A 19,529-nucleotide genomic window follows, 5' to 3' on the forward strand; every position below is an offset into this window, starting at 1 on the left:
ATTCGAAAATGAGTGTAGTTTTCGATGGGTTTCACTGAGTGACTGATTTTGATAATGATTATTTCTAATGGCAGTTTGTGTTTTGCCGAATAAATCTCTGTAAACAACATCCTTTCAAACAAACAAATTGCCACCATTGACCTGATAGTAGCTAACAACGTAGTTTCACTCCCACCTTCATCTCCCGTAAAATCGTTCGTCGAGGGTTTGAGTGTAAATCATTATAAATGGCGATGATGGTGGGGTTATTTTGGGGATCAATTCTCAAACTTGAAGTTAGGTACGTGGAGGCTGTTGGATCTTGGCATGGATATGGTGATGATGATGGGGTTGTTTTAGGTTTTTTTTCGGTGGTGCATGAGGTGATGTTTCTGGCGGCTGGAGATGGTAATGGTTGTGGTGGTGGTTGATGGGAGATGGATAATTGTGGGTTTTAACTTGGTACAAGGTTGAAGAAAGGTGAAGGTACCGATGGTGGTGATTTGGTGGTTTGTGGAGGAAGAAATGTGGTGTTGGTGAGTTATCAAGGTGGTCACAGTGGGGATAGGGTGGTATTAAAGATGAACTGTTGAAAGTATAGACCACGTGTGATAGTTTTTGACTAATTTTGCTCATCTATTTCATAATGGGTAACCGGTTTATCCCTTTGTTTTGTCCAAATTGACCTTATAGACCCGAAAAAATCCACGTTATGCCTCCATAAAAAAGTTTAGTGACTGGTTAGACCAATTCCTAAAACTTCATAGGACTACGGTGTCATTTCACCTTATAGATATGATCTGTATATTTGATTGAATCCATTTATGTACTTATATATAGAATGTATAACTATTTTATTTGTTACATAAATACTACTAGAGTCGTACCATAAAGAATAAACCATCATCTCTATGGACGAAACGCCATCGACCTCCTACTAATACTGTCTATTGATTGTTGTTACTTGAATTGATAATTAACATGGCTAATCCTCCTTAATTGAAGCAACATTCAACATAAGGTTTGTATTCTTGATGTCACTAAAGTCATGTGCTCATTGCGGGTTAATTTGTTCAAGCTTGACGATATTCCTCCGCATGTTGTTGCTGACCTAGCCTTTGAATAATGGTTCAAGATAGATGTCGATGTTCTTCAGTAGTGGATTTACAAAACGTAATGTTGTACACTCTCTTTGTGCGTGTCCTAGAACCCAAATATATGGATTTTGAATAATAGACATGACTCATAAAACTTGTTTCATATCAATAAAGGATCTTACATGCTGATTCTTAATCACGTGGTCAATAATTTAACTCTTAAAGCCACCTTATCTCTTGATGAATATTGCCAATGATTGAAATACCTTGCAGGTCAATAAGAAATGTGATTAGTGCAATTAACAAGTAATAACTCATGCTTCTTGTAGGAATTTTTGAATGGATGGATAATATAAAGGCACTAGCAAGGAACTAGGCCAAAAACAAAAATTACATCAAAGTATTTCAAATAGGATCCATAATCTATAATTTCCAATCTATGTGAAACTTATGTTTCCTATGCACTACCCAACAAAAAGAAAAAACAACAATATCATCGACAATCCTATCCTTTTGGGTCTAGTGCTCTAAAAACCACACTTATTACGAAAATTCCAAATCGTTGACCAAGTCGTCGCTATGATCAAATCTAAAACCAAGAAAAGCCACGGGGTTATTGGAATCCTCCTCCTTTTCCATACTCAACTCAATCTGGTTGGGCATATAACTAAGCCATAAATCCATCCTACTATGCAAACCATCCCAATACACTGCCTCAACACAATCATCAACCTTCATAGCCATCTATTTCCCCTAACAACCACTCTTTCGATTGAAAACCTCCACCATATGTGTATATCACAAGCATGATACCCTTGACCAATAATAGTGATGAATGAAGAATTAAACACTTGAAATAGTACTATGATCATCAAAAAAATTGATAAAAGCAATGATATCAATGTGAAAACATCCCACCAATATTTCAACAAACTAAAAGAAAAACCATATAGACCTGGAGCCTTGTCACTACCAAGGAACCAAACAACATCTTTAATCTCTTGAATTTTAAAATTCGATTCCCATATTTCTGCATGACCCAAGGAAAATACTTTACATTGATGGATTCTTTGTGGTATTCAAATCCCCTCAAAGTGCTGGAATTTGTCTTTTAAAAAAGATGAAAACACATTCTTAACTTGAGAACGATCCCTTAACTAATCACTTTCCACCATGAAACCCTAAATATCCATTTGACGTCTTTTCTTATTAAACATTTTATGAAAATATTATAAAATTTCACCCCTTTCGATCTGCTACTTTATCTTTTCTTTTTTCCCCAGATCTAATGATTTCAAATTCTTAATATTAGTTAGTTTATTAATTAAACTAAGTCATCAAGTATTATCTTGGTAGTCACATTATCTGTATCAAGTAAGTATTTCAGATTTTAGATTTACAAGTTTATTTTTAACACAATAAATTTATTCCACGGCACGTCATAATGCTCAATACATGGCAACGATAGAATGGGTGCTGATAATCGAGGGTGTGGTGATGGTTGTCGGAGGATTCCAACATTTCTTTTGTCAGCTCCGGTATACCGAGCATTGACATTTCTTTTGATTCGTATAAATTATGGTGTAATCAGTAGATGTAATTAGCTTCAATGAAATGTCATACTCTACATTTTATTTGGAAAGTGAACTTCCCTAACTAGAGTTTCATGTCAACTTTCGTGAACCGACTAATCCCTCACTCCAAACAAGAGGCTATATGTCATGCCCTATAGTCACTGCAGACAAACCTCCATGGCCACAGGGGCTGAGTAGTGCTAGAATTTGAACATTGTTCAATAGTTTATCCACCATATCTTCCACCTGCCTTACCAAGTCACTACAACCCAAATGGTTAAATGTCATTCTGTTAACAACATGTCACAACGCCTAACAAAAAAATAATATAAATAAAAATACTGCTCAAATGCACTGAGGGATAGTAAGCATGGTCAAATCCTTAAGGACACGTCCTAAGGTCTATGTCTCTCTTGCGTAAGGCACTCACTAAATTAGAAATAACTAAAAACGGGGGGATTTGTTGACTATTAAAACTAACTTGGATAGGAATTTATAAAATAAAAATACAACTTAAATACTAGAATAAAATTCAAAAAGTAAAAGCAATTTCATTTTCGTGGTGACTCTCCTAACCATGCAAATAACCTTCAACACGATTATTTAATTGTGTACTGTTTAAACTTGTACGGAAAATTATTCATAAGCTCTAACATTTTTATTTTACTAAAATGTTTAACCGAATTAATCCTTACATTTTACTGAATTAACCAAATAAGCTCTTAATTAATTTAGAAAAGTAGCATTAAACACAATGTAAAATTCTCGGTAAAGTCCAATACTTCTCACAAGTTGAGAAGCGTAAAGACTTGCTTAATCAGTTTATATTAGAGTTAACCCTAACACAAAATTAATCTAATATTCGATAGTTTTAATGATTAATAAAGACAATTACAGATCTAAATAAATCAGATAAATGAAATGATTCGTTAACAATTAAAGTGACTAACAGAAACTGAATCAAAATCAAACTTTCAATTAGGTATAAAACTGATCGAACTAAACAATAAACACAATACAAAAAAAAAATCATGCCTAATGATTATTTACACAAAAAGTCGAGTCGTTTGTGCAACTGAAATCTAGGATTTTTAGCCTGACATGGCTAAAAATGAGTTACAAACAATAAAAGTAAAGTCTAAACCAGAATTCTTACTAAACTAGATGAAAAAGTCAAACCGCAATCTTAAAATCTGGAAAATCAGCCGAAAACTTCACAAAATCCCCAGAAAATCGTCTGCAGTTGCTTAGGTTTTGACTAAGAAGACATCCCCCATTTATATAGTGGGCCTGGTAGAAAATAAGGGCTCTAGTGAGAAGCACGGGCCGTGCTTGGGAAGCACGACCCATGTTTAGAGGCGGGTCGAGTCACGACCCGTGTTTAAATCAAGTAAACTGCCAAAACAAAACTTTTTTATCAGAGCACGAGCATGAAGCACGACCCGTGCTTGAGTGACCAGGCCGTGCCCATTAGACGTAATGTAACAATCTTTAAAAAATCAAGAAAATTTTCATATGGGAGTAAGCACGACACGTGCCTGGCCATCGCAGTTCATAATATAACACTCGTAAATTGCCAACTCAAGGAAGCACGACCCGTGCCATACATTTTTTTTTTCACATTTTAAGGGACAACTTCATTCCAAGCTACTTTCTTCAATTCTCTTGCATACCCAGACACGTTTAGCTTTGGTTAAGATCCAATGCTCAATTCTTACATCCAAAGTCCAATTCCGCATCCAAATCCATGAAAAATGCATTAAAATATAAGCAGCACGGGCATTCTAATGGAAAACGGACTTTGTTCAAATTATACTAAAAAAACATGGTTATACATGCGAAAAATACGATACATAATTAAATTAAATATAACCAAGATGATTCATAAAAATGTATCTAACAAACCTCCCCAAGCTTAGGCCTTACTAGTTGGATCAATTTAAACACAATTAGCTTTCTATTAAGAAACTATGTGCCAATAGCCTTTGGATTTATTTGATGTTTGGGCTTCACCACAATTGTCGTGATGACTTGCAGTAGAAGATGAACATCATCGGAGATAAAGGGATAAGATAACACTGGAGTGGAGGAACAGATAAGTGAGAGGGTGGGGGCATAGTGGACCTAGGATTATGAATAACATATCTCTCTATTCTAATAAATGAAAAAGTTTATTCTCCTATTAACAAGTGTCATACTAATAGAACTTCTAATTAATATTATATGTCAACTATCATGCCACTTGTCAACCTATTACTTACCAATTTAAAATTTCAAAATTTAAATTTATCACTCTAACTATATTAAATTAACTAGTTTATAACTCGTGAGAACCACGGTTATAAAATTCATTAAACTTTTATATTAAAAAAATAAAAATTATTAATCAATTATTTTAAATAAATTATTACTTTAGAGATATATTTTTAGTTATATAAAATTATAATCGTTGATTTAAATAAATACATGAAGTTATATCACCTTATAATCTGTATTAATTTTATTTTATTTTCTAATATAATGTTATTAATTTAATATAATTAAATTGAAAAAATTTAAAATTTGAAATTTAAAATGGAGAATCAACTATTAATTTATGTAATTAGAGTGAGAATTTAAAATTTGAAATTTAAAATGGATAACTAATAGGTTAACAAGTGACATGAAGAATCAATTATTAATTTACTAGGTGTAAAACCCGTGTATGATTAAACATTAAAATGTAAATAGAAAATATTTTTTAATGTACAACTTTAAAATAAGGAAGAAACATATTTATTGCAATTTAATATATATATATATATATATATATATATATGATATTTAATACTTTACATATATAAGTATATGATTTTAATATTAAAAATTGAAACAAACCAACATTTGACAAGTAGATAATATTTATTTTAAAAATACCACAAAATGACAAGTGTCAAAACTCATGAGAGATTGACATGTGGCAAAAAAAACCTTATTTATTCAGGAGGATGTAATTAGAGTGGGAATTTAAAATTTGAAATTTAAAATGGATAACTAATAAGTTAACAAGTGACATGATAGGTGACATATAACATTAATATGAAATTCTAATATTATGATACTTGTCAATAGAAGAATTAACCTATTCATTTATTAGAATATGGATAAATGATTCTCAATTTTAAATTTCAAATTCTAAAATTTTTAATTCTAAGTATATTAAATTATAACATTAGATTGAAAAATAAAATAAAATTAATATAGATTATAAAGTGATATAACTTTATTTAATTTTTTAAATCATCGATTATAATTTTATATAACAAAAACATATCTTTTAAGTAATAATTTATTTAAAATAATTGATTAATAATTTTGATTTTTTAATATGAAAGTTTAATTAATTTTATAACCGTAGTTCTCATGGGTTATAAACTAGTATATACTAGAAAAATAAAAAAAGAAATAGAAAATGTATTTTTATGTCTGGTAGCTAGGCATGGATGAAATACGAAACAAAATAAATTTAAGAGACTATCCGAATGAAAAAAGAAATAGAGACCAAACGTGCAAACTACATCAAACCATAGGGACCGTTAATGTAACTTTTTTAGAAATAATATGTAACATTAGACCTGACAATTGTGTAGTGTTCAGGTTGACGGGTCAAAATACACCAGCCCGATCCCGACACATTTAACTATATAGGTCTCGGGTTGGCGGGTTTGGAACATAAACCTATATACGACCCGCCAACCTGTTTACTTATACAGGTTCGTGGGTCAAATGCGGGTTCGTGGGTCAGATTCAGGTTCGTGGGTTAGATTCTATAATTGAAATTGATAATTAAACTTTAAATTAACATGAATAATTAACTAATTAAGTGCTATACTTATACAAGTTGGCGGGTTGGATGCGGATTTAAAACATAAACCCATATATTGTCGAAAACGAAAACCATGGAATGCCAATTAAAGCTTCAAAAGCTGTTCACAAAGCTATTGAACAGGAAAGGTCTAAACGACTAGGTCTGAACTGTTACATGAAAGAATTTATATTCAAAGGTCTACTTGATAGTAATAAAATATCACATGATATGTATGATGAAAAAAATGCAACATAATGGTTTCTTGTGAGAATATACATTACATGGATGGTGCAAATATTGTATGCGTAAGTTTTCAAGTGGAACATGTAGTTAATAGAATAATACTTAATATATTTAAAGAATATATAACTTTTTTTTTATTAAAATCCTAAACGGGTTGACGGATTAAAACAGATGTTATTTTAGCAAACCCATATACAACCCATTTAATAAATGGGTTGACGGGTTGAAAAACTCAACCAAAACCCGTTATCTTCGTGTCAGGTCATGTGTCGTATAGAGACTTGTGAGGCCTATGTAACATCCGGATTTATAGTTCCGTATATAAATGGATCAACATAAAATATAAGGAAAATGCTACTAATTTATACGATTCACACATGGAAACATTTTATACTAAGTTTGACAAAATGTGGCTGAGATTACAAGTAGAATAGATTAATGAAAAGGAAATTATCCTCGTCCGTTGACATAATAAAAAAACTTACCAACAACTAGGACATAAATGATAATTCATAATATATTTCATGTCAGAATCTTTCATTGTATCTAATATAGCAATCATTTTACATTTTAAACAAAGTCTTTAGGATTAAGATAAAGAAAATATAAAGATTGAGTTAATTATATATATACATGCATGCCCTACCCCGATTATATATTAGCACTTCCAAACGCAAAGTCTTCATGCTCACTAAAACAAATTAAGCTGTTTACCGAAAGATTAAACAGCCAAGCATGACGAAAACAGTCCTTCTCTTCCTCTTCTGTTGCTTGATGAAATCTTCCGTATCAAAGAACACAATACAGGATCATCTTAATAGAGGCTCGTTTCTCTCCGTCGATGATGATGCACACCTCATAACTTCCCGTGACAAAACTTTTACATGCGGCTTCTATGGTTTTCAAACCAATGCTTACTGGTTTGCAATCTGGTTTACAAATTCCAAAGATCGCACTGTGGTTTGGACAGCGAACAACAACAAACCTGTCAATGGCCATGGCTCAAAGTTGACACTTCATACAAACGGTGCCATGGTTTTGACTGATATAGATGGCACCACTGTGTGGGGGACCAACACAACGTCCACAGATGTAGATCGAGCAGTGCTTCTGAATACTGGTAATCTGGTATTGATGAACACGAAAGGTCAGATTCTTTGGCAAAGCTTCGATTACCCAACTGATACTCTTTTACCTTCTCAAACATTAACGAAGAGCAAAAACTTGAAATCTACTTTAAGAAAAGGTAGTTTTCAACCTGGATATTATAGTTTCAGTTATAATAGTATTAACATTTTAACACTGCTTTATGATGGCCCAGAAATATCCAGTGTGTACTGGCCTAGTCCTGATCCAGGATTTAATATTTGGGATTACCGAAGAACCTCCTATAATAGTAGCAGAATCGCAGTCTTTAATGATTTGGGTGTATTTAAGTCAAGCGATCTGTTGCGGTTTAATGCTTCAGATATGGGTTTTGGGATCAGAAGGAGGTTAACCATGGACTACGATGGTAATCTCAGATTCTATAGCTTGAATGAATCAACAGGATTATGGTCGATCTCATGGCAAGCTGTTGCACAACCATGTAATATCCATGGAATCTGTGGGAGGAACGGGATTTGTGTTTATGGAGGAAAACCTGAATGCTCATGCCCTCCTCATTACGAGTGGAGTGAACCTACTGATTTTAGTCAAGGTTGTAAGCCTACTTTCAACAGAACATGTGTAAACTCCACAACGTTTGGATTTTTGCCAATGCGGTATACTGATTACTTTGGCTTTGATCTAAAATTCTCATCATCCATTTCGCTTGAATCCTGTAGAAACATGTGCTTGGCAGATTGTCGTTGTCAAGCATTTGTTTATAAGCTACCAGGTATAGGTGATTGCTATGTTAAAAGTGCTCTCTTCAACGGTTATCGGTATCCTAAATTCGCAGGAACCATCTACTTAAAAATACCAATAGGCATGCAAACGCCAGAATCTGCCTCAATCCCTACTGGTTCAAAGGCCACATGTGTAGATGTCCCCGTTACGATTGGTTTTCCATCTATGTATGAATCATCTGGAGGAAAGGTGAAATGGGTTTATCTTTACTCGTTTGCTATAGCTTTTGGTTTAGTTGAAGCTTTGGTTATCGTAATGGGCTGGTGGATATTCTATGGAAACAACGAATTACTAAAGAACATAGAAGAAGGGTATCGTATGGTATCTAGTCAATTTAGAGGGTTTAGTTATAAAGAGTTGATGAGGGCAACAGAGAACTTTAAGGTGGAGATAGGCCGAGGAGGGTCAGGAGTTGTGTATAAAGGGATTCTGGAAGACGAAAGGGTGGTGGCTGTGAAAAGATTGGGAGATGTGAGTGACGGGGGAGAGTTTTTGACAGAATTGAGCACCATAGGTAGAATCAATCACATGAATCTGGTGAGAATGTGGGGATTCTGTTCACAGAGACAACACAAACTTCTAGTTTACGAGTATGTAGAAAATGAATCTCTTGACAAGAGATTGTTCTCCACGACTTTTCTTCAATGGAAAGAAAGGTTCGAAGTTGCGATAGGCATTGCAAAAGGCTTGGCTTATCTACACCATGAGTGCCTAGAATGGGTGATTCATTGTGATGTAAAGCCAGAAAACATTCTTTTAGATGGTGCATTCCAACCAAAGATTGCAGATTTTGGTCTCGCAAAGTTATCTCAAAGAGGTGGACCAAACTCGAATTTCACTCAGGTCAGGGGGACAAAAGGGTATATGGCTCCGGAATGGGCTCACAACCTGCCTATCACAGCAAAAGTTGATGTGTACAGCTATGGCGTTGTGATTTTAGAATTGACAAAGGGAATTCGGCTTTCTAATGTAAGTGTTCATGGAGGAGAAGAGGAAGAATCAGAGCTCATGAGGTTTGCAAGGGGAACAAAAACAAAGATTCGAGAAGAAAAAGGATTATGGATTGAAGAGATCGTTGATCCGAGGTTGGGAGGGTTATTTAGTAGGAAGCAGGCCGCAACATTGGTTGAGGTCGGTCTTCGTTGTGTTGAGAAAGACAGACATAAAAGGCCTACAATGGATTCAGTAGTCCAAGTTCTCGTTGATTGCGAGCCTGAGTAGATGCGCTAAAAAGAACTGCACTTTAAATACTGTTTATGAGAATGTTGGGTGTTTTATATAGGTAAATTATTATGCCTTCCTTGGTTGCACTTTGCTTGTATTTAGTTTCCAGTTTGTATTTACCCTTAGCTCTTGGATTTATAAATAGTTTTTTTTTTTAGTTTCATTTATATCAAAATTCGTGGTCTTTTTATGGGTTTCGTAGCTTTGGCCATGCCATGTATCATCTCTTTACATATGTTGCATGCATATGCTAGCTACGAATCCAAACTTTTCATGGCAAGCCTTAGGTGCTCTTTATTTTTTTTAAAAACCTCTTCAAACCATTTTCAGACTACAAAACCTCTGCGTATGCGTGTGCTGCGTAGCGCAACACTTGACTTGCCTCTTCAAACCTCTTCGGTTTTTATTTTTTCCAAGTGTTTTTTTTTTTAGAATTTTGGTATAATTTATTTCTTTTTAATCTTTTATTTATTTTTTTAAAACTTTGATTTTAAAACTTTGATTTTAAAATTTTTATTTATGGATTTGATACAATTTCTTTTTATAGTTTGCACAAATTTTTTTAACTTGATTTAAAAGAAAAAAAAACTTCAAGTTTTTTTTTTATTTTTCTTACCGTTTCAGTTGCATCTTTTTTAATGTGTGTAATTTTTTACAAATTTTATAAACATCGTTGGCAATACTTTCTTAATTTTTTTTATTATTATTTTTTTTTTTATGTTTTTTAAAATTAGTTTTTTTTCTAGAAAAAAACTATTAGATTCTTTTATATTTTTTAAAGTTTTTTTTATTTAAGTTTTATATTTTTGTTTTTTTACATATTCTTTTTAGTATTCTTTCAATGTTTTAAAACTATAATAATTAAAATTTCAGTGTTGAAAACTATTTTCAGTTTATAAAATTAGTCTATTTAAATTTCAGTTTACTGCAGCAGTCCGCATATGTTAAAAAACAAACATGCTTCTTATTATAGGCTGCAACTGTTAGTTCCACCTCTTCTGCTACAGATGATTGCAGAGGTGGTCCGCAAACTTTACAAATTTTCTCTTCAAAAAAACAAACAACACCTTATTTTCTGCGTGATCCAAAGAAGTGTTGCAGTTTGTATGGAAGTCCTTTATTTTATAGGCAACATTCAAGATTATGTGTCGATAGATAGTCTTTTAGTTACCTTGGGATTCTCACTTGTAATTAAGGACATATATTTCATTCTATCTAATTATGATCTTCATATCGACTTTCAGCCATCCCATCCCTTCTTATCGGATTTAAAGATTAATAGAGTTATAGAGGTTGTGCTTTGTGGTCTTTGGTATGGGTTTCAACTTAAATTTCATTTGTTCTACTTCGAGATTGTGTCCATCATATTTACCATATAAAACATATGGTATAAGAGCCATCATCCTAAATTTGGTAAAAACCCTAGGTTGGCATTCATACAAACCCTCATTAATTAAAAAAAAAATCCTATATTCCTATAAAGGGTTTCTTAATCAGTTTTCACATTAATTCTCTGTTATTATTTTCTTTTATAATCCATTATATCCCTTAGAATTATCTAAATCGTAGTCGATCCATAAACATGTTAATTTAAAATTGACTTTTTCCAAACCTTTTATAGATTATAATAGCACTAGATGTTTTTGGAAGCAAGAGACATTCTGATTGTTCTAGAGGAGATAGATTATGTTGAATCAACTTCAATCCATGATATTTTATTATGGATTGAACTAGATCTATTAGAATTCCAAGCTATTGAACTTTCATTTTTTGCATGTACTGTGGATCCGATTTCAAATGGTCCATAATTTTTTGGCATTCGGTTTTACGAGTGTTGGGTTCCTGAGATCCTATTACTCGATTGTTGAGGACAAACAATTTGAAGGTAATTCAAACATTTGATATCGTAAGGTTTTTTCATGTGTAACGCCCGGGTTTCAGGGCTAAGCATTTTTGTCAATGTAATAGTCTAGGTCAACTCTTGTAACTCTTTTTGAAGTAATAAAGATGAAATATTTGAGTATTATGTGAATTATGTGTATTTATGTGCTTATAATTTAATTATAAATGTATAATTAATAAATAATAAAAATAAGCGTCAAAATTAAAGTATAAGATAATCCCGATATCTCTACATAAAGTTGTAGAATATGTCTCAAGGTTTCCGTACATATAAAGAATGCCGAAATCCGAGTTATAACGAAGAAGTTATGACCCGTCGAAGTTTTACGGTAAAACCGGCACGACACCGGGAAGCGTAAATAGTGAATTTACGATAGAGCAAGATTTAGCCTTAGCGATCTAAACGAAAGTCGTAGAATATGTTAAAATAAGAACATCGATAAAAAGAACGCCCAAATCTGACTTCGTATGAAGAAGTTATGATTTTTCGAAGTTTCGGAATAGCAGTGTACAGCCCGAAATTCGAATATTAGATCGAGCGGTTTTTAGCCGACACGACCTGAATGAGAATCGAAGATCTCGTTAAGGGTAGCGTAACGAGAAAAAGATGGGTGAAAACGGATGTCGGATGAAGAAGTTATGAGGATTTAACGGACCAATCGTGTCCCGACCCGTTAATAATATAAAATTTAAAATCGAGCCAAAATTAGCCGACGGAGTCTAAACGAAAGTTGTAGAGTACGTTCCCACCTTCGCGTGGATATAAAGAACGTCGAAAACGGAGGTCGTACGCGAAAGTTACGAATTTTTAAAGTTGATGTGTGAAAATGCGAAGTCTGTTGCGAGGCTGATGACGTGGCTGCATCTGGGCCGCCCATCGCTGATGAAGGAACGCGCTTCGGATGATGACACCTGCCCTTCGCATACGCCCCGCGTCCGAAGCCAGTACGCACCGCGTACCCTCGCCCTTATCTCTTCCGGAGTGCTAGCCAGCTGGTCCGAGGTGGCGCTCCTATCCGATGACTACGCCCCGCGTAGGTCCGAGGTACGCCCAGCGTACCGAGGCCTCGCAGGGCTATAAAAAGGGGCCGATTTTCCTTCATTTCTCACACCTTTTTCACTTCTCTCTCTAACTTCTTTCTCTCTCTACAACCCCAAAACACCTCTAAACCCTAGTTAAGCCCCTTAGCACCCTAGGGAAGCCCCGAGGCTCCCGGAGTCCCGAGAAAAAGGAGTTTTTCGGTTTCGAAACGCTGCTCTAATTAAGTCCCGGTTCTCGATAAAATTCGCTGTAAGTGTGCTACGCTTACGCAATTTTTAATATAGCTTTCAAATAATTATAGGAATGTTATTAGGTCCTTAAAATAATTATTTGGGCTATTATTATGAGTTATATCGAGTATTATTAACGCTTAATAATACTCGGACTAATTAATTTGTCGCGGTTATCGTTAAACTAAACCCTAGTGGTATCGATACTAGGTTTTATCGAAGGAATATCGTTTTGAGAGTATCGAAGCGCTGTCCGAGTGCTGAGTCACCACCTAATCAGGTGAGTGCATAGTTACTTTCAGCTTACACATAGATATGAAGTATTTTATATAAACTACGTGCTATGTGTGCATATTATCTGAATACTTGCTATCTATGCTGGATGAACATTGTTATACATGTTTTCAATGATTTAAACTGTATATGTATTTTATATCTACGAAAATGTTGGGGGTAAAACATGGGTAAATGTAATAGCTGATGTGTGATAAAATGATGAGAGGCCTCGATGTTGATGTTGTTGTTTCTGTCATCTAGCGGAGTATGGATGACGACCACGGACTCTTCTAGACAGTCCAGTGGAACACTAGCAGGCTCGCAACCTGTAGGTGTTTGTGAACGATGTGTTCACCGGTGTACTCCATCCCCCACATGGTTGCCTTTAGGACATTTATTGCTGAGGAATCCCCTTAGCAGTAGTGTCCGTCCCGATGATGATCCTTAGGCTAGGTCCCTTATGATAGGTGTTTAGGGACGTAAAGTGAGGATAACGGGAACGGGTAATCGGGTTATTGTTGTTTGATGAAATTAATAAACTTATTTATTGTGGGTTGAAAACCCTATGTGCTCACCAGGCTCCCAAGCCTGACCCACTCAGTTTTATGTATTACAGGTAGTGGCGCATGAGCATAGATGTGATGTTTTGGACGAGGGATTACGGATATAGGCCTGTAGATATGAAATAATGTAGTAAGGCTTATATTGTACTGTTTATGCTTTTGATCTGTACGAACATGACATCCCAAGTCTTTTAATGAAATACATTTCTATGGAAATGCTTTGGATAAATCTTTATCATATTTTGTTTTGGGACAAATTCCGCAACACTTTCATTTAAAATGTAACTCTGATTTTTAAACAAAGCATAAACAAACCGGTCTTTTCTGGCCGTGATTTTGGGGATGTCACAGTTGGTATCAGAGCATTAGTTTAAGCGAACTAGGAATTTGTAGGATTTCTAGACTTAAACTTAGAATGTTAAGCGATGATTGTGAGGTGTGAGCACTAGCCTATTTTAGGAATTGTGCCTAAAATGCTTTTATGTGCTAAATGCTTTGTGCATGATATGCTGTTATTTGTTCGGATCTATGGTCTGTTGCCGACCGGATCTGGAAACCTTATGTGTTTAGGATTCTAAACGTACGACTACGCTATTAGAACTAGCATGTAAACGTTTCGGAGTGATAAGGACGATTTAAAACGTCTCTCCTAAATAAAAATCTGAATTCGCCTTATTCGGTGTATAGATCAAGATGGTAAGGACCCGTAGCGGAAACGTAAACGCAAATGGGAACGGACACCAACCCCCAGTGGTTCAGCAAATACCTATTGTTGAAGAAGTTGCACCTGAGCCAGTTACCATGGCTGGAGTTCAAGCCATGATTCAGGCTATGCTAGCTGAACAAAGGGAAGAAATGAGACGGATGCTCCGCGAGAATAGGGACGACCCTACCATACATGTTGAACCGACGGAGCCAGTTCCCGAGCCATCTGAGGAAGGGAACTATAGCCGTCAAGTGAGTCAAATAGGGACTCAAGGTGAACAAAGGGATGGCCCAGAAGGGAGAAACAACAAGGATGGGCGGATGTACAAAAATTTCTTAGGTGCAAAACCACCAAGTCTCTCAGGAAGCCCAAAGCCTGTTGAGATTATGGACTGGATCTCCGAGATGGAGATGGTGTTTGAGAGCTGCGACTGCAACGAGAAGCAGAAGACTGTTTTCGTTGTGAGACAATTGAAAACTGGAGTCTTGAGCTGGTGGAAGCTATTGGCAGATACGATGCCACGAGGAGAAGCCCTGAAAATGTCATGGGATGAGTTCTTGGAACAACTGAAGGCACAGTACTGTTCAGAGATAGACCTGATTGATCTGAACAATGAGTTCCAAAATTTGAAGAAGGGGAGAATGAGCATCGATGACTATGCTGCTGCATTTACGGAAAAGATGAAGTTGTTTCCATACCTAGTGCCAACCGAACTTTCTAAAATTGAGAAATTCGCAAACGGACTGCCAGCTGACTTTGGCCCAACAGTCAAGATGGCAACCACTCTGAAATCAGCTGTTCGAGCAGCTAAGAATGTGGAGACCCAACAAAAGGAAAGGGGTCTGGAAAGGGCTGAGGTCGGTGAGAAACGGAAGTTCGATGGATCCTCGAAGTCCAACAAGAAGAGTAGATTCTCGAAACCTGGTTCGAGAGGAGGGGGATCAGAAACCAAGTGGTGTGACAAGTGCAAGAAGAAACACTTTGGGAAGTGTGATGGAGGGGTCACTTGTTACAAATGCGGAAAGCCTGGGCACTATGCCAATGAATGCACCCTCAACCAGAAGGCCTGTTATGGGTGTAATGAAGAAGGGCACATTTTGAAGGACTGCCCGAAGAAGAAGGAGGCAGGAAGACCCAACATACCACCGAAGCCGAAGGCGAGAGCCTTCCAGATGACGCTCGAGGCTGCAAAGGAGGCAGCAGACGTCGCTTCAGGTACCTTTCTTGTAAATGGTTTGCCTGCAAATATACTATTTGATTCCGGAGCCAACTACTCCTTTGTGTCGCATAAATTTGGTGGGAAATTAGCATTGCCTGTAGAAAAACTAGATAATGCCCTGATTGTAGAAGTTGCCAGTGGCAAATTCGTACCTGTTAGTAATCGTATTAGGAACATCGTCATTGACCTAAACGGAAACGAATTCGATGAAGAGCTATTACCCATAGAGTTAAACGGTTTCGACATCGTTTTGGGTATGGATTGGCTTAGCGCTAACGATGCTGAGATTCAATGCCGAAAGAAGATAGTAAAGGTAAACCCACCCGGAAAAGAATCATTTATGGTGTATGGGGACAAACGCAGAGTGAATTCTGGAATCATCTCCCTGATGAAAGCCAGGAAATGTTTGTCAAAGGGATGTGCATCATACTTGGCATTCGTAATCGATGCCAAGAAGGAGAAGAAAGAGGTGCAAAATATACCGGTTGTGTGTGATTATCCGGAAGTCTTTCCCGAAGATCTTCCCGGATTACCACCTGATAGACAAGTGGAGTTTCGTATAGACTTGTTACCAGGAACAACACCAATAGCAAAGGCACCTTACCGATTAGCACCAACGGAGATGAAGGAGCTCATGACGCAACTTCAGGAGCTGTTGGACAACGGTTTTATTCGACCTAGTTCATCACCCTAGGGAGCTCCGGTGTTATTCGTAAAGAAGAAGGACGGAAGCATGAGGATGTGCATAGACTACCGAGAGCTGAATAAGGCAACGGTAAAGAACAAGTATCCATTGCCGAGGATTGATGACCTATTCGATCAGCTGCAAGGTTCGAGCTACTTCTCAAAGATCGATCTTAGGTTAGGATATCATCAACTGAAGGTGAGGGAGCAGGATATTGAAAAGACTGCATTCAGAACAAGATATGGACACTACGAGTTCTTGGTTATGTCATTCGGACTAACCAATGCTCCCGCAGCATTCATGGATTTGATGAATAGGGTTTGTAAACCATTCCTCGATAAATCTGTGATAGTGTTCATCGACGACATTCTCATCTACTCGAAAAGCCAAGAGGAGCATGGCAAGCATCTACGGGAAGTATTAGAAGTGTTGAAGAAGGAGAAGCTTTTTGCAAAGTTCTCCAAATGCGACTTTTGGATACGGGAAGTCCAATTCTTGGGTCATGTTGTTAACCAGGAGGGAATAATGGTTGACCCCGCAAAGATCGAGGCTGTAATGAAGTGGGAACGTCCAAAGAGTCCCACGGAGATTCGAAGCTTTCTAGGATTAGCCGGATATTATCGACGATTTATCCAAGGCTTTTCTTCGATAGCTGCTCCATTAACAGCTTTGACTCATAAAGGAGCTACGTATACGTGGAGTGAGAAACACGATGAGGCGTTCGAGAAGCTAAAGAAGAAGTTATGTGAAGCACCGATACTTTCTCTACCCGATGGAGTCGAAGATTTCACAGTTTACAGTGACGCATCTGGAGTCGGGTTGGGTTGTGTTCTGACCCAAAGAGAAAAGGTGATAGTATACGCATCTCGACAATTGAAAGAGCACGAAAAGAACTACCCCACTCATGATCTGGAGTTGGCAGCGGTAGTATTCGCCTTAAAGATATGGAGGCATTACCTCTACGGCACGAAGTGCAAGGTCTTCACTGATCATAAGAGTCTCCAGTATCTCTTTAATCAGAAGGAGTTGAACATGAGGCAACGACGCTGGCTAGAACTGCTCAAGGACTACGACTGTGAGATACTTTACCACCCAGGTAAAGCAAACATTGTTGCTGATGCTCTCAGTCGGAAAGTCAATCTTGAAAGAAAAAGGCCAAGAGCGTTAAGAATTGAAGTCGTCTCGACAATTGTGGAAAGTATCAGGAAAGCTCAAGAAGAAGCCTTAGAAAAGAATGACCGAAAGGAAGAACGTTTGGGAAAAACGTTAGTGTTCGGTACGAACAGTCGTGGACTGAAGGTATTCCAAGATCGAATTTGGGTACCTAAGACGGGAGGAATAAGAGATCTTCTGATGGAAGAAGCACACAAGACCATGTACTCGATTCATCCCGGTAGCACTAAAATGTATAGGGACCTAAAACCCTACTACTGGTGGCCAACGATGAAGCTCGATGTTGCGAAGTATGTGGCTGAGTGCGTAACATGTGCAAGGGTTAAGGCACAACATCAGAAACCGTATGGGAGTTTAGAACCTTTACCTGTACCCATGGGTAAATGGGAAGACATCACCATGGATTTTGTGACTAAACTGCCCAGGACGAAGAACGGTCACGACATGATTTGGGTAGTCGTGGATCGTTTCACCAAGAGTGCACACTTCATAGCAGCCAACGAGAAGTGGTCTATGGATAAGCTCGCAAATGCTTACGTGAAGGAAATTGTAAGACTTCACGGTGTCCCTCTTACGATTGTATCAGATCGTGATAGTCGTTTTACGTCAAGGTTTTGGAGGAGTCTACAAGAGGAGTTAGGTACAAAGTTGTGTTTGAGTACTGCTTATCATCCGCAAACTGATGGTCAGAGCGAAAGAACGATTCAGACGCTGGAAGATATGCTGAGAACATGTACCCTCGAATTCCAAGGGAATTGGGACGAGCACTTACCTCTAGTAGAATTTTCCTACAACAATAGTTTTCACTCGAGCATCAAGATGGCTCCTTATCAAGCCTTGTATGGGCAGAAGTGTCGTACGCCGTCTTGTTGGCTTGAAGCCAGAGAGAAGCAGTTTACGGGCCCCGAGATAGTCCATGAGACTGCTGAGAAGTTGAAGGTGATTAGGGAAAGGATGTTAGCAGCTCAGGATCGTCAGAAGAGCTATGCTGACAAGAAAAGACGACCGATAACCTTCGAGGTTGGGGATTCCGTTCTGCTTAAAGTCTCACCATGGAAGGGGCTTATACGATTTGGGAAACGAGGAAAGTTGAGTCCAAGGTTTATTGGACCGTTCAAAGTTCTTCAGAAGATTGGGAACCAAGCTTACAAGCTGGAATTGCCCGAAGAACTCAATGGTATTCATAACACTTTCCATGTGTGTTATTTGAGGAAATTCACGGGAGATGTTCCCGACATAATTCCAATCTCAGAGTTAAGGATGGATGACAATAAAAGGCTGATCGAAGAGCCTGAGGCAATTGTTGACCGTAAGACTAAGAAGTTACGACGCAGGATGGTCGACTTAGTGCTAGTCCGATGGAAACATTCGAATGGGCCGAATCTCACTTGGGAAACAGAGGATGACATGATGAGTCGCTATCCACATCTGTTTGCTGATGCATGATTCCGGGACGGAATCATCCTAAGGGGGAGAGAATTGTAACGCCCGGGTTTCAGGGCTAAGCATTTTTGTCAATGTAATAGTCTAGGTCAACTCTTGTAACTCTTTTTGAAGTAATAAAGATGAAATATTTGAGTATTATGTGAATTATGTGTATTTATGTGCTTATAATTTAATTATAAATGTATAATTAATAAATAATAAAAATAAGCGTCAAAATTAAAGTATAAGATAATCCCGATATCTCTACATAAAGTTGTAGAATATGTCTCAAGGTTTCCGTACATATAAAGAATGCCGAAATCCGAGTTATAACGAAGAAGTTATGACCCGTCGAAGTTTTACGGTAAAACCGGCACGACACCGGGAAGCGTAAATAGTGAATTTACGATAGAGCAAGATTTAGCCTTAGCGATCTAAACGAAAGTCGTAGAAT

The 19,529-nt window shown here is 37.0% G+C and overlaps 1 protein-coding gene across 1 annotated transcript; it reads left to right on the plus strand.

Moving 5' to 3' along the window:
- Positions 1–7,462: 7,462 nt before the first annotated feature.
- Positions 7,463–9,945, plus strand: LOC145074022 (putative receptor protein kinase ZmPK1). The gene has a single exon (XM_079020468.1). It carries the CDS (start codon positions 7,476–7,478, stop codon positions 9,849–9,851), a length of 2,376 nt encoding a protein of 791 aa, XP_078876594.1. The 5' UTR covers positions 7,463–7,475; the 3' UTR covers positions 9,852–9,945.
- Positions 9,946–19,529: the final 9,584 nt, after the last annotated feature.

This window comes from Lactuca serriola, chromosome 9 (genome assembly GCF_051521515.1).
Source record: "Lactuca serriola cultivar US96UC23 chromosome 9, Lser_US96UC23_V15, whole genome shotgun sequence".
Taxonomy (NCBI): domain Eukaryota; kingdom Viridiplantae; phylum Streptophyta; class Magnoliopsida; order Asterales; family Asteraceae; genus Lactuca; species Lactuca serriola.